The sequence below is a fragment of the Aquarana catesbeiana genome, linkage group LG04, assembly GCF_042186555.1.
Source record: "Aquarana catesbeiana isolate 2022-GZ linkage group LG04, ASM4218655v1, whole genome shotgun sequence".
Lineage (NCBI taxonomy): Eukaryota > Metazoa > Chordata > Amphibia > Anura > Ranidae > Aquarana > Aquarana catesbeiana.
In genome coordinates, this window is record NC_133327.1 from 25,059,935 (window position 1) to 25,082,980 (window position 23,046).

At 45.1% G+C, this 23,046-nt stretch overlaps 1 protein-coding gene across 1 annotated transcript in view; it reads right to left on the minus strand.

Annotated features, from left to right (window-relative positions):
- The window catches only part of LOC141139106 (cytochrome P450 2G1-like), a 129,350-nt gene that overhangs the window by 63,499 nt on the left and 42,805 nt on the right, over nucleotides 1-23,046 (minus strand). Inside the window, exons 6-7 of the mRNA XM_073624925.1 lie at nucleotides 18,289-18,430; nucleotides 16,246-16,433 (exon numbers count right to left, since the gene is read on the minus strand). Coding sequence (XP_073481026.1) covers nucleotides 16,246-16,433; nucleotides 18,289-18,430 — 330 coding nt within the window. The remainder of the gene's footprint in view (nucleotides 1-16,245; nucleotides 16,434-18,288; nucleotides 18,431-23,046) is intronic.

The following is a 23,046-nucleotide window of genomic DNA, read 5'->3' on the forward strand; positions in this document are numbered from 1 at the left end:
GTTGATGAGTCCCTGATTACGTTTTCTGGCCGCTTGTCATTCAAACAGTATCTTCCCAGCAAGCGTGCCAGATATGGGGTCAAGATGTATAAGCTCTGTGACAGGGCCACAGGCTATACATATAGTTTTATGGTTTACAAGGGAAGAGATAGTTACGTAGAGCCGGAAAACTGCCCAGACTACATAGGGAGCGCTGGTAAGATTGTGTGGGACTTGGTGTCACCCTTATTCGGAAAGGGGTACCACTTGTATGTGGACAATTATTACACAAGCGTGCCACTCTTTAGTCACTCATTTGATCATCAAATTGGTGCATGTGGCGCCGTGCGATCTAATTGCTGGGGCTTACCCCAGCGGCTTGTAGATTCTCGTCTTAGGCTGGGGGAGAGAGCCTGCTTGCGGTGTAATAATTTGCTCGCTGTGAAGTGGAGGGATACTAAGAATGTTTTTGTTCTGTCCTCTCTTCACGTAGACATGACAGTCCCAATTCCTGTGGCGACTGGTGTTGTGGAGAAACCCCTCTGTGTCCATTAGGGGTGCAACGGATCAACAAACTCACGGTTCGGATCATTCCTCGGATCAGGAGTCACGGTTCGGATCATTTTTGGATCAACAAAAAAAATCTCCCCCACTGTAATATCCACGTCATCTCCCCCACTGTAATATCCACAATCTCCCCCACTGTAATATCCACGTCATCTCCCCCACTGTAATATCCACAATCTCCCCCACTGTAATATCCACAAACTCCTTCCCACTGTAATAATATATTAGCAGGGTTTGGCAGAGTATTGCAAGGTATTGCAGGGTATTGGCAGGGTATTGGCGGGTATTGCAGAGTATTGGCAGAGTATTGGCAGGGTATGGCAGAGTATTGGCAGAGTATTGGCAGGGTATTGGCGGGTATTGCAGAGTATTGGCAGAGTATTGGCAGAGTATTGGCGAGTATTGCAGAGTATGGCAGAGTATTGGCAGGGTATGGCAGAGTATTGGCAGGGTATTGCCAGGGTATGGCAGAGTATTGGCAGGGTATGCCAGAGTATTGGCAGGGTATTGCCAGAGTATTGGCAGGGTATGGCAGAGTATTGGCAGGGTAAGGCAGAGTATTGGCAGGGTATTGGCAGGGTATGGCAGAGTATTGGCAGGGTATGGCGGAGTATTGGCAGGGTATGGCGGAGTATTGGCACTGCTGCCATCCGATCTCTCCCCTCCACTGTACAGATCAGTACACAGAGGGGAGAGAGGAACCGGTGTCATGACATGATGCCAGTTTGTTTATAAGTGATCGCTCTGTCATTTGACGGAGCGATCACGTGGTAAACGGCCGCCGGGTGTACCAAGATGGCCGCAGCTCCGGAGCTAGGCCGAAGCCACGGCCTTTCCTAAGGCCGAGGCAGCGGCGCGCTCCGCGGAGCGCATGTGTACCGATCCGAACAGGGTGAACCGTTTGGATCACGGATCAGTGACGATCCGTTGCACCCCTAGTGTCCATGAATATAAACTTAATATGGGAGGGGTGGACCTCAATGACCAGTTGTTGGCGCCGTACCTAATTGCCCGTAAGGCCAGACGCTGAACACTTTTGTGCTATACAAAGCTTCAGAACGAAATGGATCCTTCCTTAAATTTCAGGAAGAGATCATCAGAGCCCTTCTGTTTCCAGACAGTGCTTTGGCCCAACTTCCCAACTGCAAATGCAGTAAGCCGGCTGCATGAAAGGCATTTTCCACATGTCCTCTCTGGTACCCCTACCCAAAGAACACCCCAAAGAAGTCTGTGTCTGTAGAAAGCACGGATTTAGGCATGACACATGCTTTTATTGTCCCTCCTGTCCTGACCAACCTGGTCTTTGCATTGGTGACTGTTTTGAATGCTACCACACACTAGTTAGTGTAGGGTACAGCACCACACAGTCCTAGGCACACGTACACAGGGTCTCAAAAGATATGATGGCCATCAAATTTTGATTCAGTTTATGGTTTTTTTACAGTTTTTATAAAAGTGAAAAAAGTGAAAAAAAAAAAAACACACAAAAACACACACACAAAAAAAAGACAAAAATAGTTGTCGTTGCATTTTTCTTCTCTCTCTCTATTGTTCTCTCTCTTATGTTTGCTCTCTACTGTGCGCTCTACTGTTCGTTCACATATCTATCGTTCTCTCTCTGTTTTATTTTTACTATATTTTATTGTATTTGCTTTGCAGGTATGGTATGTTATACTGTAATGTTTGTTTTATTGTTAACCATCATTTGCTTAGCAGGTATGCCATTCAGCTGCAGCACGGGTTTATTTACCTTGACAGCAACAGCGTTTGCTCCCACAATACATAAAACTGTGACTCCAGCGCTGTCGGAGGTGATTTCACCCCCACAGTTAAAAAAGGAGCATATACTGTATGTCGAAGCATGGGGGGAGGGGTGGAGAAGCGATTTGCTCCTAACATTAGGGGGGGATTGCCCCCATGCTTCGTCATATATTTTTTTAGGCACAGATTGCAATGTTTTATTATTACTATGTTTTATTGTAATTGCTTTGCAGGCATGGTAAGTCTTATTGTTATACTGTAATGTTACTTTGTTTTATTGTTAACCATCATTTGCTTAGCAGGTATGCCATTCAGCTGCAGCACGGGTTTATTTATCTTGACAGCAACAGCGTTTGTTCCAACGAGACATAAAGCCGTAACTCCAGCGATGTAGGAGGTAAATTCACCACCACAGTTAAAAAAAGAGCATATATGCCGAAGCATGGGGCAGGGGTGGAGGAGCGATTTGCTCCTAACATTAGGGGCGGATTGCCCCCATGCTTTGGCATATATTTTTTTTAGGCCCAGTGAAGGGCCCATCCATGGTCCAACTCTCGCCAACTGAGGTATCCAACTGTCAGCATTCCACTCCTGGAATGCATACACCGGAAAAGGACCAGACGAAATGTTCTGCCCAATACTGGCAACAGCCAGGGCCGGCGCAGCTTATTTGACCCGCCCTGGAGAAGGGCATAAGCCATCGTGGTTGCCTTGTCTGACTAGAACCGTACCGGCAGCCCCCGAAGTTGATCTGTCCATGATCGCTTGAAGTTCCAGGATATTACCTGGTAGTCCGGATTCCACCAGCGTACAATGACCCTGAGCAGAGTTCAGTCACTGGACATCCTACCCAAGCCAACTGGCATTAGTAGTCACCCTGTTTAATACAAGTGGAGAAAGGATTTATCCTGCTGAAGAACCAGAGAGCGAGCCACCAGACCAGGGAACCCTGGTTTCTTAACTCAGCCGAATCCGATTGTCCCGAGATCTCGGGTATTTGTCTCATGCCAGGATCTCCCCGATGGGAGCTTGTATGGAACTGCGCAAATGGAATCATTTCAAAAAGGTAGAAACTCTCAGACCCAATACCCACACGCAGGTCCGCAGAGGGCCTACCTGCCAAACAGAAAACTAAAAAACGTAGCAAGAGAAGAAGACACACTGGCCAGAGCTGAAGCTCGGGCTTAGATAATCCGACGTTCTGGAAGGGCCCTAGCAGACTTCATATAGTATAGATGCCTACTGAAATCAGTCAAGGTCTGTACAGAAACTACATTGCCCCTCGGGGTAGCCAAGGACTGGCAGAAGAAGATCGTCCAGGCAGCCAGGACCGCAAACCCCCACAGATGCAACCACGCCCGATCCGGGGCCAACACCTCGCGAATACCCGAGGAGTGGTGGCCAGACTATGCGCTGATCATGCGCCACACTCATAGCAAAATGGAGGAGGTGCTGGAGTCAGGCACATAACGGAATGCGTAAACAAGCATTTGTGATGTCAATAGAAACCAGAAGGTCCCCATGATGAAGGGGTACTACCGCCATGCTAACGGACTCCATCCTGACCTTCTGTACCCACACAAGGCAGGTCATGGCTTTAAACTGTTCCCAACACGAGAACCATGACAAACACATTCTGCAGCAACGGAGCTTGCACATCCCCCCCCGCGGAGAACAGCAAGCGGTCCGGCAGTAGACGCCCATTGAAAGTATTGACATCCAGGGTAGCCCCCAAAATTCCTGTCTAAGCACCACTGAGGAGACCTTAGAAGCTCAGCAACCAGGGGAACTATGGCCAAGAGGCGTAGCTGACATACTGCAGTGCCTAGACCATAGGTCCAGCAATGCAGCAAAGGCAGGGAATTCCCAAATGTGTACCTCACAGCAAGCGTTTTTTTTTTTTTTAGATACACAAATGCACTCTAGACCCTCCCAGTCTTTAATGACAATATTGTCAAGATAAGAGGGAAAAGGGACCGCTTTCACCGTGCAAGACGGCTTATGAGGTATCAGCTCTCCGCCGCAGCCACCGATGCATCCCCCATCTTGAAAGGTTCCTGCACAGATGTAATAAGTGCGATAACCAGCGCTTTTTTTCGTGCTCTACTGCAGTCATCCTTACTCCCTGACAAGATAGGGAGCGTGGCCACCACCCCTATCAGTGGGCCACGTCCTCAGAGCCAGATAGGAGACACAGGGAGGAGGGGAGGGCAGGGGTGCCATATACTAGGTTATATGCCTAAGTGCTACCCCAAAAAACACAGGGGGAGGGGGCCAACAACAGGAACCCCCGCCCAAGGTCCACATATGGGATGTCGACTGAGGCCCCTCACAGGGGGCACAAACCAAGGCCCCCTTTACAGGGGCACAAAACAGAGCCCCTAACAGGGGGCGCAGACCGGGGCCCCTCACAGAGGGCAAATACCAGGGCAAATACCGGGGGCCCCTCACAGGGAGCACAAACCGGGGCTTCTCACCGAGGGCACATTCCGGGGCCCCTCATAAGGGGCACATACCAGGGCCCCACACAGGGGCACAGACCGGAGCCCCTCACAGGGGTGCAGAGCCAGGAGGCCACAGAAGCCGCGGCCCAATAGGTACAATAAACGTGGCCCAGTAGGCCGCAAAATTTTGGCTGCCCGCCACGAGTGCATCGCCCATGATGGGACTGGACCACCCGACAGAACAGCCGGTCGGTAGGCTGCAAGGCTGTGGCCTAAACTTTCGCACCTCCAAGCCGGTAGGCTGCAAAACCCTGACAAGATAGGGAGCGTGGCCACCACCCCGCAAGGTGGGCCACGTCCTCAGAGCCAGATAGGAGACAGAGGGGGGAGGGGAGGGCAAGGGTGCCATATACTAGGCTAGATGCCTAAGCGCTACCCCAAAAAACACCCAACAGGACAGCCGGTCAGTAGGCCGCAAGGCCATGGCCTAAACTTGCAGACCGCCAAGCCGGTAGGCCAAAAAGCCGTGACCTAAATTTTCGGCCGCCGGCCACGTTTGTGGTATGCCGCTAAGCCGCGGCCTAAATTTTTGCCCGCGAGTGCGGTAGGCTGCAAAGCCGCGACCTAAATTTTTGTCCGCCGGCCGCGAGTGCGGTAGGCCACAAAGCCGCGGCCTAAATTTTCAGCCGCCACTCGATAATGCGCGATAGGCCTAAATTTTCGACAGCCAGCTGCGAGAGCGCCCCCCCAGCTGGTAGGCTGCAAAGGCATAAATTTCAGCAATCACTCACCTCCCAGGCCCAACCCTAGATACCCCCAGTAACAACCCGAAGGTGGAAAAAGGGGAACCATGTCCCAAAGCCCCTAGGCCGGAGCCTGGGCCTCACCCAGGGGTTAGGAGGAACGGGGGGGAGGAGGAAGGGGGGAAGGAAGGGGGGAGGCGGGTGGAGGAGAAACCCGGAGGGACCGACCACCCCAGGGAGTACCTGCGCCCCACACCACTCCGGAGAAGGAGCGCAGGAGACCCCTTACTTACCTCTTCAGCAAAAAGCGCGGGTAACGCTCCCAGATCCTCCTCATCACCGAAGTCTGGGGCTGTCGGCCATGAGGTACGCTGCGACACAAGCCGAGACCCGGTCGTATGCGACCTCGCAAGTTGTTTAACTCGCAGGACCAGCCCCTGTCCACTGGGGTTATGTCGCGGTCGACCTGGCTCATAGCTGTGGTCTGCACGAGCTCGCTGGCCAGACTGGGGTGACCACTAGATCAAGCGTCCAGCCCGTCGCCCAGCCCAGCAGTTGATTGTAGATCTCCCTGGACAAAATTCAGGAAAAAGAGAAAATAACAAACAACACAAAAATTCCCAGGACTAGAGATCCCAGCAGGGAACTAGGTCCTTACTCTTGACTAGGCAGAAAAAAAATGAATACCTATAGCAGGTAGGAGGTTATATACTGATGGAGGACAGCCCATGGGCGTAGCAGGGGTTGTTTTTTTGTTCTGCCTAGTCCTACTCCTGCGGAGATGATATAACCCTACCGTTCTGAATAAAGAAGGCTGTGTCTGTCAATGAACGAATGAGAAATGGTGATTTCACTTCCTCACTACCTATCACAGTTTCGGAGGCCCTGAAATGTCAAGATAGCACAACCTCCCCCCCAAATGACCCCATTTTGGAAAGAAGACACTTCAAGCTTTTTACTGAGAGGCATGTGGTGTCCATGGAATATTTGATATTTTGCCACAAGTTTCGGGAAAATTAATTGTATTGTTGAAACATGGCATGGTTATATGTGGAATTACACCCCAAAATACATTCTGCTGCTTCTCCTGTGTACAGGGATACCTCATGTGTGATACTTTTTGGGAGCCTAGTAATGTACAGGACCCCAAAAACCAAGCACCGCCTTTAAGCCCCGCCTTTAAGCTTTCTAAAGGCGTAAAATTGTGATTTTACTCCTCACTACCTATCACATTTACGGATGCCCTGAAATGTCCAGATAGCACAAAACCCCCCCAAATGACCCCATTTTGGAAAGTAGACACCCCAAGGTATTTGCTAAAAGGCATGATGAGTATTTTGCAGATCTCATTTATTTTTGAAAATGAAGAAAGTAAAGAAAAATGTATTTTTTTTTTCAATTTTCAAAACTTTGTGACAAAAATTGAGATCTGAAAATACTTAACATGCCTCTCAACAGATAGCTTGGGGTGTCTACTTTGGGGTTATTTGGGGGCGGGGGGTTTGTGCTATCTGGGCATTTCATGGCCTCCGAAACTGTGATAGGGAGTGAGGAGTGAAATAAAAAATGTATGCCCTTAGAAAGCCTGAAGGCGGTGATTGGTTTTCGGGGTCCTGTACGCGGTTAGACTGCCAAAAAGTTCCACACATATGGTATCCCCATACTCAGGAGAAGCAGCAGAATGTATTTTGGGTTGTAATTCCACATATAACCATGCCATGTTTGAACAATATATCATTTAGTGATAACTTTGTGTAAAAAAAAAAAAAAAAAAAATTTAATTTTCCTGAAACTTGTGGCAAAATATAAAATATTCCATGGACTCAACATGCCTCTCAGCAAATGGCTTGAAGTGTCTTCTTTCCAAAATGGGGTCATTTGGGGGGGTTTGTGCTATCTTGTCATTTCACGGCCTCCGAAACTGTGATATGTAGTGAGGAAGTGAAATCACCATTTTACGCCCTTAGAAAGCCTGAAGGCGGTGCTTGGTTTTCGGGGCCCGTACGCAGCTAGGCTCCCAAAAAGTCTCACACATGTGGTATCCCCATACTCAGGAGAAGCAGCAGAATGTATTTTGGGGTGTAATTTCACATATAACCATGCCATGTTTGAGCAATAGATCATTTAGTGACAACTTTGTGCAAAAAAAAAAAGTAAAACGCTATTTTTCAAGACCCACCGCTTCTGGCTCGTTCTTGCTTCCGAGCATGCGTGTTCGTACTTTGGACTTTTGTCCGACAGACTTGTGCACACATGCTTGGAAAATCCGACAACACACATTTGTCCGTGGAAAAATTTTAAACCTGCTATCCAACATTTGTCCACGTAAAATCCAACAACAATTGTCCGATGGAGCATACAAACGGTTGGATTTTCTGCCAACAGCCGGTCATCACACATTTCCCGTCGCTATGTACGAGGCTTAAGTCCGTAGGGTTCAATATTGAGTTGGCCCACCCTTTGCAGCTATAACAGCTTCAACTCTTCTGGGAAGGCTGTCCACAAGGTTCAGGAGTGTGTCTATGGGAATGTTTGACCATTCTTCCAGAAGTGCATTTGTGTGGTCATGCACTGATGTTGGACGATAAGGCCTGGCTCGCAGTCTCCGCTCTAATTCATCCCCAAGGTGTTCTGTTTTTTGAGGTCAGGACTCTGTGCAGGCCAGTCAAGTTCCTCCACCCCAAACTCACTCATCCATGTCTTTATGGACCATGCTTTGTGCAATTACAAATCATTTGGTGGAGGGGGGATTATGATGTGGGGTTGTTTTTCAGGAGTTGGGCTTGGCCTCATAGTTCCAGTGAAGGGAACTCTTAAGGCATCAGAATAGCAAGACATTTTGGACAATTTCATGCTCCCAACTTTGTGGGAATAGTTTGGGGATGGCCTCTTCCTGTTCCAACATGACTGCGCACCAGTGCACAAAGTAAGGTCCATAAAGACATGAATGAGCATGTTTGGGGTGGAGGAACTTGACTGGCCTACACAGAGTCCTGACCTCAACCGGATAGAACACCTTTTAGCTGAATTAGAGCAGAGACTGTGAGCCAGGGCTTCTCATCCAACATCAGTGCCTGGCCTCACAAATGCGCTTCTGGAAGAGAAATGACGTGAAACATTTCCATAGGTACATTAAACCTTGTGTACAGCCTTCCCAAAAGCTGTTCTATCTGCAAAGGGTGGGTCAAATAAAATTTTAACCCTATGGACTAAGAATGGGCTGCCATTAAAGTTTATGTGTGTAAAGGAAGGTGTCCCAATACTTTTGGCTAGATAGCATATCTGGCATGATTTACAATGGTGGTGGAACCCTCCTACAGATAAATACTACATTTAGACATAGTTATAGGACCTGGGAGATGAGACAACTTCTCTACATGAAGCGGGATGTTTGGGATTCGAGCCCAGACCCTCAGAAAGGCTAAGCAGAAGTTCTAACCTCTAAGCCACAGAGCTGCCACATGTGAAAACCTCCGACACATTTCTTTGGACATATAGGTGATGGAATTACATTACTAAAAAATTCTTCTTCTTGATTTATTCTGTGATATTTGGTGGGTGAGTGTAGAATAGTGATGTTACCCTCTATTTTTTGGGAATTACATTTTGATTTCTGATGTTGGTACACATATCACATTTTTTGGTCTCAAATTATGATTATATGGAAATAATAAAAAACACACAACATTGTGACCCATTTTAAATTTGCATCACCAATGGTATTGTTTGTGGTTTGTAAAGACAACTGTGTGAGTTTGGGTAAGGATTGTTGTGAAATGGAGAGTAACAAGTGAAAGTGACAGAGAAAAATATATTTTACCAAAACATCGAAACATTCCACATTCTAGCATTCTTAAAAATAAAATAGATGAGAAAAAACAAAATAGAAGCAGCAACGTTGTTGCAAGGAACATTTATTTCAGAGAAAGATACAGTTCATCTCAACATTAAGGCTACTTTCACACTGAGGCGCTTTGCAGGCGCTATAGCGCTAAAAATAACGCCTGCAAAGCGCCCTGAAAGAGCCACTCAATTCACTCCAATGTGAAAGCCCGAGGTGCTTGCAGGACGGTCAAAAAAGTCCTGCAAGCCGCATCTTTGCAGCGCTATAGGAGCAGTGTATTCACCGCTCCTAAAGCGCCCCTTCCCATTGAAAACAATGGGTCAGCGCCGCAAACCCGCTGCCAAAGCGCTACTTTGTGGGCAGTTTTAACCCTTTTTTGGCCGCTAGCGGGGGGGTTAAAACTGCTCGCTAGTGGCCGAATAGCACCTCTAAAATGACGGTAAAGTGGCGCTAAATATAGCGCCGCTTTACCGCCATCGCCCGCCTGCCGCAATCTGAAAGTAGCCTAAAAGGATTTATTTGGGGAAGTTGCAATTGTACCATTAGAATCAATGGCTGAAACTTGAATTGGACTATAATAGCACCAATTTTCATTCTCAAAAACGCATTTTAGCCCAGAGCTCATATTGGTATTTACTATAGCGCTCTGTAAAAAAGACATGGGAGCTAAAATGAGAGCTGTTTGCAGGTCTGAGCATGCTCAGTTGTGCTGGCACCTAGTTCTAAAGAGATGGGGACTTTATCTTTTTTCAGACTTTTAAAGATATTTCAGTGTAGAAATAATTTTTTCACACAGTTTAAAAGCAGATTATCATTAAACAATATACCATATATTTCAGTACCATTTAGGCACTTATATCATGCTCTAAACATTATTTCCATGTGCACTACTCCAGGTTTTAGCAGCGTAAGGGTTTCGGCGCTATTTGTTTTCAGGGAACTATAGTAAATTTGATTTTGGGAGTATTTTTTTACCAGCACTATAGTGAATACCATTTTAGCGCTAATTAGAGCTAATTTGCAGTAATTAGCGCTAACTAGTGTCATGGCGCTATAGTAAATGACCCCCTATATTGCTTATGGGATAAATTGATATCATGCATAACGTGATGACACACAGAATATCGTGCTCTGAGCTGCACATCAGGCATTATAACACGGAGTGAATATAAATTATTTGTATGATTGGACTGTATTGTTATGTAATGTATTCATGCATTGCATTGCAGTACAGGGTAGAATGGTATTGAAGACAGTGGTCCCTTGCCACTGGTGCTGTCCCCTCCTCCACTTCTCCAGCGAGCTGCTATGGGGCATTTGTGTGGGTAGGCTTCTGAGGCAGCCATGCCCCCTGCTCCTTCCTCACAAGATTTGACTTACAGCAGGAGGAGCCAATGGCTCCTGCTGCTCTAATAGCCTCCTGTGAATACAGTAAGAAGGAGCGGTGATTCTACAGATGAGCACAGTGCTAGATTGACAGAGGACTCAGGTAAGTGTTTAAGGGGGGGGGCTCGGGGGCGCTGCCTTGGAAGGTTTTTTTACCTTGATGCAGAGAATGCATTAAGGTAAAAAAACCTTTTGCCCTTGGAACCACTTTAAGTATTTGTTTTTATATATGTTGTGCCCTCCCCGTAGAAGATTCTTTGTAATTTGGGTTGTCTGTTCTGTGCCTTGTCTCCAAGAAGAACCTGAGTCCCTCTGACACACCTAGTGGAATGAAATTCAATGCAAGCACTTATAAGAACATGAGTACAAATGCCTTTAACTTAGCTGTGAATTAGTACCAGGAAATAGTCACAAGACTGTTTAGTGGTAAATGGACTTAATGTTTTGCCACAGGTTAGAATGAATAGTGGTTTGAGCATAAATGAACACATCAAAGGTAGGTTTAGACACAGTCCACTAGACAATATAATAACTATGCCAAGGTAATTTAGAATGGAGTTCTGTACTACTAGACTGAAATCAACACATAAGTCGGCAATAAACAGTACATACTGTATAAGCTTTAACTGCAATATGAATAATAATACTATAACTAGTCTAAAGTGCACTCTATGTGAATGGCTGGGATATGTTTCAATGTCCATAGACAGGTACCTCTTAGCATAAGCAATAGGCAAAGATCACTGTGTAACAGCTCTAAAGCAGCAGTCTTTAGTCCTAACTCTTCATCTAGTGTTGGGGCCCAATTGTACTATTGTTGTACATAAGAATAGTCCCAGTCGTGCATACAGGAAGCAATACGGCTCCTAGATGGCTGTATTGCTAGTTCCTAAAGGGTTCAGTCTCTTTAGTAGTAAATCCCAACAGCAGCAGCTCACTAGTCCTAGTGATATTGCAGCTCACCATCCAGTCCCGCACAGTCATCTGTCCACTCTCTGCTCTGCACCTAGGTGACTCTGGCTGTTGGCACAGATGGACTTGCACACCGGATCCTGCTCAGGTCGCCATAATGCAGCAATGGTGGTGCACACTGGACAGTGATGTGCACTCTCTGGGCTCCCTCCTGGCAAGAGGAAGCTATGTCCTGTACACAGCTTTCCCTCCTTTTTCTTCAGGGTCTGGTGGAGGCTGCAGTTCAGGCTCCTTTTTTCAGTGGCATCTCTAGCTTTCATATTTAGGGGGGACAAGGACAAAAGTGGGGGGGCGAACCATAAAACGCAAATATATATATATATATATATATATATATATATATATATATATATATATATATATATATTATAGCTGGTGGTGCCAACATATTGATGTTATGAAGCAAGAGAAATGTAATTCAATGTTTTGTGCCCATCTATGCAGCCTCACCGGTGCCCATCTATGCTGCCTCACCGGTGCCTATGTATGCAGCCTCACTGGTGCCCATCAATGCAGCCTCACCGGTGCCCATCAATGCAGCCTCACCGGTGCCCATCTATGCATTCTCACCGGTGCCCATCAATGTAGGCTCATCAGTGCATGATGGAAGGGTGGGGGGCGAGTGCCGCTGGATTACACAGAGCAGGGATCTCCCACTTACCCAGTGGCCACTATAATACAAAGTATCGCCTCCTGGATGGGCTCCTATGATAGACTGCACACAGTGGCCGTGCCGTGTAAGCGGGAGATATTTGTAATCCAGCGGTGCTGGGGACTTATGGTCACCCTAGGCTAGTGGCCAGCAGGACCCACAGGTCAGTGGCCAGCAGGACCCACAGGTCCGCAGCCAGCTCCCAGCAGGACCCACAGGTCAGTGGCCAGCTCTCAGCAGGACCCACAGCAGGACCCACAGGTCAGTGGCCAGCAGGACCCACAGGTCCACAGCCAGCTCCCAGCAGGACCCACAGGTCCGCAGCCAGCTCCCAGCAGGACCTACAGGTCAGTGGCCAGCAGGACCCACAGGTCCACAGCCAGTTCCCAGCAGGACCCATAGGTCAGTGGCCAGCAGGACCCACAAGTCTGCAGCCTGTGGGTCCTGCTGGGAGCTAGCTGCGGACCTGTGGGTCGTGCTGGGAGCCGACCATGGCATGTGGAATCACAGGCCATGGGCAGCTCCCAGCAGGAATCACAGGAGGCCATGGGCAGCTCTTCTCTCCTTAGACTGACTCAACCCCCTGGGAGCGGGAGCAGGGAGCTTGAGCACACAGCCACCGCTGGGCCGCGGACTACACTACAACTCCCATAAACAACAGCGGGGGCTGGCGGCTGTCGTGCGACCGTGATGTCACCTGGGCTAGTAGCTAGCCCAGCTTACTGGCTCAGAGTCTGACTGACAGTCATATAATACCAGTGAGTCATTCAAGCGGGCGGCGCACTATCTGCACTCGGACAGCTGCGGCGCCAGCGGGCGGCCATTATTTGGTTATTAGTAACTGACATACAGTACTTAACTTGGGGGGCACCTAGGGGGGCTCACAGTAAAATTGGGGGGGTCGTGGCCCCCTCAGGCCCCATGCTGGTGACGCCAATGCCTTTTTTACAAACAGCATGGATTTGCGGGGCTCTGTCCATACAGCTGCATCATTCCTTCACAAATTCCTGTGAATTAATAAACTACAGAGTACCTTCTCCCACTGTGCCAGACAAAATTGCAGTTTGAATAGCCTGTAGTGACGCTAATGAACATTCTCGTAGTCCGCTGACATGCCCTTTGGTTTTTAAACCAACAGTCCGTACAGAGGTATTGGCTGAAAGCCAGAGGATATATCTACAGGAACCCACCTTGCACCCATGATCTACTGATTATGGGTGCAATGCTTTCCAGGCTCCTGCAGGAAAAAATAATAAATACACATTTTTTTTGCAAAAATATATGCATTTATTGTTTTTTTCTGTAAAGGTGATCTTAGCCTTTAATTTGTTGTCCATTGTTTCCAGTAATGACAATTGCCTTAATGATGTTGTCTCTTTAGACATGTCATAGTGAGAGTTCCATTACACTTATAAAGGCTAGCAAGGACAAAGGACAACCTTGTCTCACCAATATAGGCAGGCCATGCTTTAATGTAGAATTCTCTGGGGAGACCAAAGGTGTTTTATTCAGTGGCATTTTATTGAGAATGTTCTTAAAGTCCATCGTTCAAAATTTTGCTTTCTTCAGTAGATATTTGATCTTGTACTATAACGATTATATTATACTCTAAAAAAAAAAAGTCATTTCTTCTGTCTGCACTCTGTATGCCGTACCATACATTACATATGCCAATGCCTAATCAGCCCTGTCTGCAGATACAGTATACCTGAGCGGTATGTTAGCTATAGGTCTGATTAAAAATATCATGTGCAAAAATCTTACAGCATCAAAAACTCAAATTACCATCTTTTTTATTCTATAGGTCCTCAGTTTTTGGAAAATATTAATTTGCAAGGCAAAAATACACATTTTAATATATGTGTGTGAAAATAAAATCATATGTACCTAAGAGAGATTCTTATCACTTATATACAGTAAACTTAAATGAGTTATAAAGGCAGAGGGTTTTTTTTATCTTAATGCATTCAATGCATTAAGATAAAAAGTCTTCTGTGTGCAGCAGCCACCCTCAGCCCTCCTAATACTTGATTAAGCACAACTGTACTGTGTGAAACACGTCTACAAGACTGTGTGTTGGTGTATCCAGGTGTCATTTTGGTGACCAATAAATGGCATTTGGAATCCACCGATGTGCAGACATTTCTTCTTTACCCTCTAATACATACCTAAGCCCCCTCTCTGTCCAGCAATGTCCATGAATCCCTCGGCCGTCCAGGGACTCTCCCTCCTGTGACTGAGACACAGCAGGGGTGCCATTGGCTCCAGTGGCTGTCAATCAAAGTCAGTTAGCCAATCAGGGGAGAGAGGGGGTGGGGCCGAATGGACACATGGAGCTGTAGCCTGGCTCAGGTGCCCCCATAGCAAACTGCTTGTTGTGGGGGCACTCACCAGGAGGGAGGGGCCAGGAGCAGCAATGAGGCACCCGAGAAGAGGAGGATCCAGGCTGCCCTGTGCAAAACCAACTGCACAGAGGAGGTAAGTCATATAATGTTTGTTATTTATTTTTTTCTAAAATGAGACTTTATAATCAAAGAGCATTTGACATTTTTTAAATTAAATAAAAACATGAAATTATTTTATAGCAAATAAAGCACATTAGAGAGTACTTCCTAATACACTATGGTTTCCCTTTGCTATCTCCTCTCAGCTGGTCAGTTATAGACAGTACATTTACACAGACAGGTAAATCTATTCTTTTATTTGTTTAAAAAAAAAAAAAAAGAAAGGTCAAATTGTTAAAAAGTTAATTGTTTACTAGAACATTTTGTATTCATATCCAGTACAGAGATACAAAATGTTACAGAAATGCTGACCAAGAGGTTTAATGTTTCTAAAGTCTTGTACTTATTTATATGAAGTCACCTCAAATTCCACAAACCTCCAGTAGATAATTTACCTTGTTAAAATGAATACAAACCCAAACAATGAACTTATGTTATTTGCTTCCTTTTGTCCTGTTAAATATACTATATCAATAAAAATATTTTGTTATATCCCTTCAATATAAAAAATAAACACATTAATTTATTAATTGATTACAAATAAAAAATAAAATTAAAAAAAAAACATGACTGTCAATCTGTAGACAAACAAAAAAAGTACCACTTTAATGCTCCTATCACTGATATTAGATGTGGCATGTAATGAACTGGTGCAGATTGTATAAAACAGCTTGCCAGGCTACAATATGCTACAAACAAGTGCCCACTGCCCCTGCCTAACTGGTCTATTGCAGCAGGGAGCCCTGGAATGGGCGACGTATGTCAAACAAATGCAAAGAAATTTACAATCTCAAACTTACCAACAAGCCAGCGACCAACCAAATTGACCTATCTAACAATATGCGTTAAGAACAGGGCTTTAGACTGCACACATTTGCAAATACATGCGTAAGCTACGGGCCCCGTGAAGGCACCCTGTTTTCTATAGTCCCTAACTCTAACTTCAGTGAGTCTCTACAATGAGAGCACATGCATTTTATGGATAGGCAGAGGGCAGGTGGACCTGGAAGGAGCCCACCCCTCTTTAAAGGTACAGGGGCACAATAAACACCCAGCACATAGCACTATGGCAGCAAAGATGTCAGCGCGCTGCCTTGAAAATGTTAACCGGTCGCTCAAAGGATGCAGACTCACTGTGACCAAAACTAAACCAGTAATGTGAGATGGCTTAAACTCTGCTCTCCACCTGTAGGAGAGGTCCCTCAGATGTGTTTCGCCCCCAATGAACAACACGTCATTGATTACGCCCACTAGGGGAGAAACGTGTCTGAGGGACCTCTCCTGGGAGGATATCAGAGCTGAAGCCATCTTTGATTACTGGTTTGGTTTTGGTCACAGTGAGTCAGCGTTCTGCGTGCGATTGGCAGGATCAGCAAAATAAAACGGATCTCACCTTGGGGAGGGTGAAGCCTCTGAAGTTGGTGTCCTCTGTTACCTTATGTGCAAGTGCCATTGGGACGAGGTCTAAGTATCTCATTATTTCATGAACGACAGCATTGGTGTACGGCATTTCTAAGCGGTCAGTGATGCTGGGGAGTCTGCCTGGCCCAATGACTGAGTCTATTTCCTCCTGTATCCTCTCTGAGAAAAGAATACAATATGCCAAAATGCAACAGTATTTTAATTAAAATGTGCAGCTTTAAACATTCACAATTTCCCTGTAGAATAACTATTAGTAAATAGGGATAAAGGATTTAGGAGAATAGCTTGTCACGTTGTTTAGGAATCCTAGCAATTGTGATTCCTGAATGGCAGGATTATCTGCAGGGAAAAAAATGCTATTTGCCTATCTGCTTATGTGGTCACTGTAAAGTTACATTTACTGTTTAAATGTCACTGTTGTCCATCTTCAGGTGCTTCAAGTTTGAAGGACACTGAAACCCTTTGTGACTAGAGGTCATTGATGCCTAGGTGCCCAAGCCAAATTTAGTTTAGTTTATGACAAAGCTGCAAAGTTAAATGATATATACTTTCAGGGACATAAAAAGTATTTTATTTTGGTACACTGTTTTATTGTTATGATTATTAATAATGTCACTGTATCTGACAGTTACTCTATTAAACATACACTGATGAGCCATAACATTATAACCACTGAGAGTTAAAGTGAAAAATACTGACTATCTCATTACAGTGCCATCTGAAAGTGGGTGTGGTATATTAGGCAGCAAGTGAACATATTGTCCCTGAAGTTGATGTGTTGAAAGCAGAAAAGATGGGCAAGCATAAGGATTTAAGTGACTTTGACAAGGTCTGAATTGTAATGGCTAGATGACAGGGTCAGAGCTCTTGTAGGATGTTCCTGGTCTGCATTGATCAGGCCCAGGGCCAGTAGAAGGGGTGGGCAGGAGGGACGGCTGCCCTGGGCACTGTGGTATCATGTGAGGTGGGGGGCACTACAAGGAGATTGGGAGGAGGGAATTTGTGTTGGGAGGGGGAATTTTGAGGGTGGCAGGGAATAAGAATTGTTCTAGGAGGGGAAATCCGGGGTGTATGCTAGAAGTGGTGATTTGGGGGGATTAGTGTTGGGAAGGGGGAGGGGGGAAGAGGATTTGTGTTAGGAGGGGGGATTTTGGAGGTTTGTGCTAGAAGTGGTGATATGGTAGAGGGGGGAGGGAATTTGTGCTAGGAAGGGAAATGTTTTTTTTTGGGGGGGGGGATTTGTTCTAGAAGGGATAATTGGGGGTATTTGTGCTAGAAGGGGAAATTTGAGGGGGAGGATTTGAGCTAGGAGGGGGGATTGGGGGGGGGGAGAATTTGTGCTGCGAGGGGGGTTTGGAGTGGGGGGAGAGGATTTTTGCTAGGAAGGGAAATATGAAGGGTAAAGGATTTGTGCTAGGAGACAGCGCTGGGACAAGGGGTGGGCAGGAGGGGCAGCTGCCCTGGGTGCAATGGTTTATTGCAGGGATGTAGGGGCCCTGATCATCTATCAACAGTGAATAGAGGAATGCCGATAACTGGCACTTCCTGGTAACTCTGTGATCAGCCGTGATTGGACACAGCTGATCATGCGGTAAAGAGCCTACATCATAGGCTCTTTACTGTGATCGAAGATGCGGTGTGTCAGAGTGTCACACCGCACTATCGATCACTGCATTGCATGCCCCTGGGGGGCCCGCATGAGTGGCTTGTTCTGCTGGATGTCATATGACGTCCAGTCAGAACAGAAGAGCCACCACCTGGTCGTCATTTTGCTATAGGAAGGGTGGGATGTGGTTAATTACCCATAAGAGTTAAACAAGAAACTGCTAATATAAAGCTGTCCCAAAACCATTATACTGCCTCTTAACATTATAAGTTGGCATTTGTTACAGAAAAAAGTGGACCTTTCCTTGAGGATTGGGTAGAGGGAGACAGATGGGTTGGCACTTGCTTATCTTCTTCAATTTACCAATGGTCTGAAACCCTGTTATTGTTCCTCTGCTGATCACCTTACCTTGAATCTTCTGGTGTTTTATCATCACCAGCAAGCTGAACTGTAGGGTGCTGGATGTGGTCTCAGTTCCAGCCATAAAAAGTTCAAAAACAGAAATCAGAAGATTCCCTTGGCAGAATTCGCTGTTCTTCATATTTTTTTCCTGCAATTTAGAAGCATTCTGAGTTTTAGTCTGTGTGAGGCTCGTTCACGGACATTTTTTCCAGCAGTGGTGTGCAGCGCCTCAAAGACTCCCTGCCACAAAATTTTTATAATAAATTTGTTTTATTTATTTAATTGGAAACCAAAACATCCTTCATAGAATAAGCAAAAGAAAACAATTGAAAACCATATGGATTTCATAGACACCACAATAAAGTTATAGTTACAAACATATAATAAAAGGTGTATCCTCTAGAAGCTTATTCTTAAAACCATATACAGTGCCTTGAAAAAGTATTCATACCCCTTGACATTTTCCACATTGTGTCATGTTACAACCAAAAGCGCAAATGCATTTTATTGAGATTTTATGTGATAGACCAACACAAAGTGGCACATAATTGTGAAGGGGAAGGAAAATGATAAATGGTTTACTTTTTTTTACAAATAAATATCTGAAAAGTGTGGAGAGCATTTGTATTCAGCCCCCTTTACTCTGATACCCCTAACTAAAATCTAGTGGAACCAATTGCCTTCAGAAGTCACCTAATTAGTAAATAGAGTCCACCTGTGTGTAATTTAATCTCAGTATAATAACAGCTGTTCTATGAAAACATCAGAGGTTTGTTAGAGAACCTTAGTGAACAAACAGCATCATGAAGGCCAAGGAACACACCAGACAGGTCAGGGATAAAAGTTGTGGACAAGTTTAAAGCAGGGTTAGGTTATAAAAAAAATATCCCAAGCTTTAAACATCTCAAGGAGCACAGTTCAATCCATTATCTGAAAATGGAAAGAGCATGGCACAACTGCAAACCTACCATGACATGTCCGTCCACCTAAACTGACAGGACGAGCAAGGAGAGTATTAATCGGAAAAGCAGCAAAGAGGCCCATGGTAACTCTGGAGGAGCTGCAGTGATCAACAGATCAGGTGGGAGAATCTGTCCACAGGACAACTATTAGTCATGCACTCCACAAATCTGCCCTTTATGGAAGAGTGGCAAAAAGAAAGAAATTGTTGAAAGAAAGCCATAAGAAGTCCCATTTTCAGTTTGCGAGAAACCATGTGGGGGACACAGCAAACATATGGAAGAAGGTGCTCTGGTCAGATGAGATCAAAATGAAACTTTTTGGCCTAAAAGCAAAACGCTGTGTGTGGCAGAAAACTAACACTGCACATCAACTTGAACACACCATCCCCACCGTGAAACATGGTGGTGGCAGCATCATGTTGTTGGAATGCTTTTCTTCAGCAGGGACAGGGAAGCTGGTCAAAGTTGATGGGAAGGTGGATGGAGCCAAATACCAGGCAATCTTAGAAGAAAACCTGTTATGGGCCGTACACACGATATGATTTTCCAACAACAAATGTTGGATTTGAGCTTATAGTACATAGTTACATAGTAGGTGAGGTTGAAAAAAGACACAAGTCCATCAAGTCCAACCTATGTGTGTGATTATGTGTCAGTATTACATTACATATCCCTGTATATTGCGGTCATTCAGGTGATTATCTAATAGTTTCTTGAAGCTATCAATGCTCCCTGCTGAGACCACCGCCTGTGGAAGGGAATTCCACATCCTTGCCGCTCTTACAGTAAAGAACCCTCTACGTAGTTTAAGGTTAAACCTCTTTTCTTCTAATTGTAATGAGTGGCCACGAGTCTTATTAAACTCTCTTCTGCGAAAAAGTTTTATCCCTATTGTGGGGTTACCAGTACAGTATTTGTAAATTGAAATCATATCCCCTCTCAAGCGTCTCTTCTCCAGAGAGAATAAGTTCAGTGCTCGCAACCTTTCCTCATAACTAAGATCCTCCAGACCCTTTATTAGCTTTGTTGCCCTTCTTTGTACTCGCTCCATTTCCAGTACGTCCCTCCTGAGGACTGGTGCCCAGAACTGGACAGCATACTCCAGGTGCGGGCGGACCAGAGTCTTGTAGAGCGGGAGAATTATCGTTTTATCTCTGCAGTTGATCCCCCTTTTAATGCATGCCAATATTCTGTTTGCTTTATTAGCAGCAGCTTGGCATTGCATGCCATTGCTGAGCCTATCATCCACTAGGACCCCCAAGTCCTTTTCCATCCTAGATTCCCCCAGAGGTTCTCCCCCCAGTGTATAGATTGCATTCATATTTTTGCCACCCAAATGCATTATTTTACATTTTTCTACATTGAACCTCATTTGCCATGTAGTCGCCCACCCCATTAATTTGTTCAGGTCTTTTTGCAAGATTTCCACATCCTGCGGAGAAGTTATTGCCCTGCTTAGCTTAGTATCGTCTGCAAATACAGAGATTGAACTGTTTATCCCATCCTCCAGGTCGTTTATGAACAAATTAAATAGGATTGGTCCCAGCACAGAACCCTGGGGAACCCCACTACCCACCCCTGACCATTCTGAGTACTCCCCATTTATCACCACCCTCTGAACACGCCCTTGTAGCCAGTTTTCAATCCATGTACTCACCCTATGGTCCATGCCAACGCACCTTATTTTGTACAGTAAACGTTTATGGGGAACTGTGTCAAATGCTTTTGCAAAATCCAGATACACCACGTCTACGGGCCTTCCTTTATCTAGATGGCAACTCACCTCCTCATAGAAGGTTAATAGATTGGTTTGGCAAGAACAATTCTTCATGAATCCATGCTGATTACTGCTAATGATATCATTCTTATTACTAAAATCTTGTATATAGTCCCTTATCATCCCCTCCAAGAGTTTACATACTATTGATGTTAGGCTAACTGGTCTGTAATTCTCAGGGATGTTTTTTGGGCCCTTTTTAAATATTGGTGCTACATTGGCTTTTCTCCAATCAGCTGGTACCATTCCAGTCAATAGACTGTCTGTAAAAATTAGGAACAACGGTCTGGCAATCACCTGACTGAGTTCCCTAAGTACCCTCGGATGCAAGCCATCTGGTCCCGGTGATTTATTAATGTTAAGTTTCTCAAGTCTAATTTTAATTCCATCCTCTGTTAACCATGTAGGTGCTTCCTGTGTTGTGTCATGAGGATAAACAGTTTTGGTTACTGAAGCCCCCCGATTCACTCGTGAAGACTGAGGAGAAGAATAAATTCAATACCTTTGCCATCTCCCCATCCTTTGTAACCAGATGTCCTTCCTCATTCTTTATGGGGCCAATATGGTCTGTCCTCCCTTTTTTACTGTTTACATACTTAGAATTTCTTGGGATTTTTTTTGCTCTCCTCCGCTATGTGTCTTTCATGTTCTATCTTAGCCATCCTAATTGCACCCTTACATTTCTTATTGCATTCTTTATAAATTCTGAATGCTGTGCATGATCCCTCAACCCTGTATTTTTTGAAGGCCTTCTCCTTTGCTTTTATATGCATTTTTACATTGGAGTTAAGCCATCCAGGATGTTTGTTCGCTCTTTTAAATTTATTACCCAATGGGATACATTGGCTAATGCCCTTATTTAATATGCTCTTAAAGCAAACCCATCTCTCCTCCGTATTCTTTGTTCCTAATATTTTATCCCAATTTATGCCTTTTAGCAAGGTTTGTAGTTTAGGGAAGTTGGCTCTTTTGAAATTCAGTGTCTTTGTGTTCCCTTCATGTTTCCTATTTGTGTGATTTATACTGAAATTAATTGACCTGTGATCGCTGTTACCTAAATTGCCCCGTATTTCCACATCTGTTATCAGGTCTGTATTGTTGGTAATCAGTAGATCTAGTAATGTTTTATTTCTAGTTGGTGCGTCTACCATCTGACCCATAAAATTGTCCTGCAAGACACTAAGGAACTGGCGAGCCTTAAATGAATGCGCAGTTCCCTCCGCTTGTTGTCGGAAAGTCCAACCCTGTGTATGCTCCATAGAACATTTGTTGTCGGAATTTCCGCCAACAAATGTTTGAGAGCAGGTTCTCAAATTTTCCGACAAGACTTGTTGTTGGAAATTCTGAGCATGTGTAAACAATTCCGACGCACAAAAGTCCATGCATACTCGGAATCAAGCAGAAGAGCCGCACTGGCTATTGACCTTCATTTTTCTCGGCTGATCGTACATGTTGTACGTCACCGCTTTCTTGACATTCGGAATTTTCGACAACATTTGTGTGACTGTGTGTATGCAAGACAAGTTTGAGCCAACATCCATCGGCAAAAAACTACGGTTTTGTTGTCGGAAAATCCTATCGTGTGTACATAGCCTTAGAGTCTGCAAAAGACTAGAGACTGGGGCGGAGGTTCACCTACCTGCAGGACAACAACCCTAAACATACAGCCAGATCTACAAAAGAATGGTTTGGTAGTGCGCTTCCCTTTTGATTGGGGGGGGGGATTAGAACTATGAAGAGATAAAATGGTGTTAGAACCTCACCTGGGCTGTGTCATAAAATTATCTTAAAGCAGTTATCTGGCCAGGTACCCACCCTACTAACTTCTATACATGACAATCTAATTGCCCCAGTAATAAAAAAAAAAACAAGAAAAGACAAAATTATTACCTTAGTCCATGATCATGTCTCTTTCTTCTTGACTAGACTGGGAAGGTCTTTCTTCAGGTGCCCACATTACTGTCTGGTGATGTGGATACTTGACACTGGCGACCTATTATTAGGGCCTTTAAAGATTCTTGACAA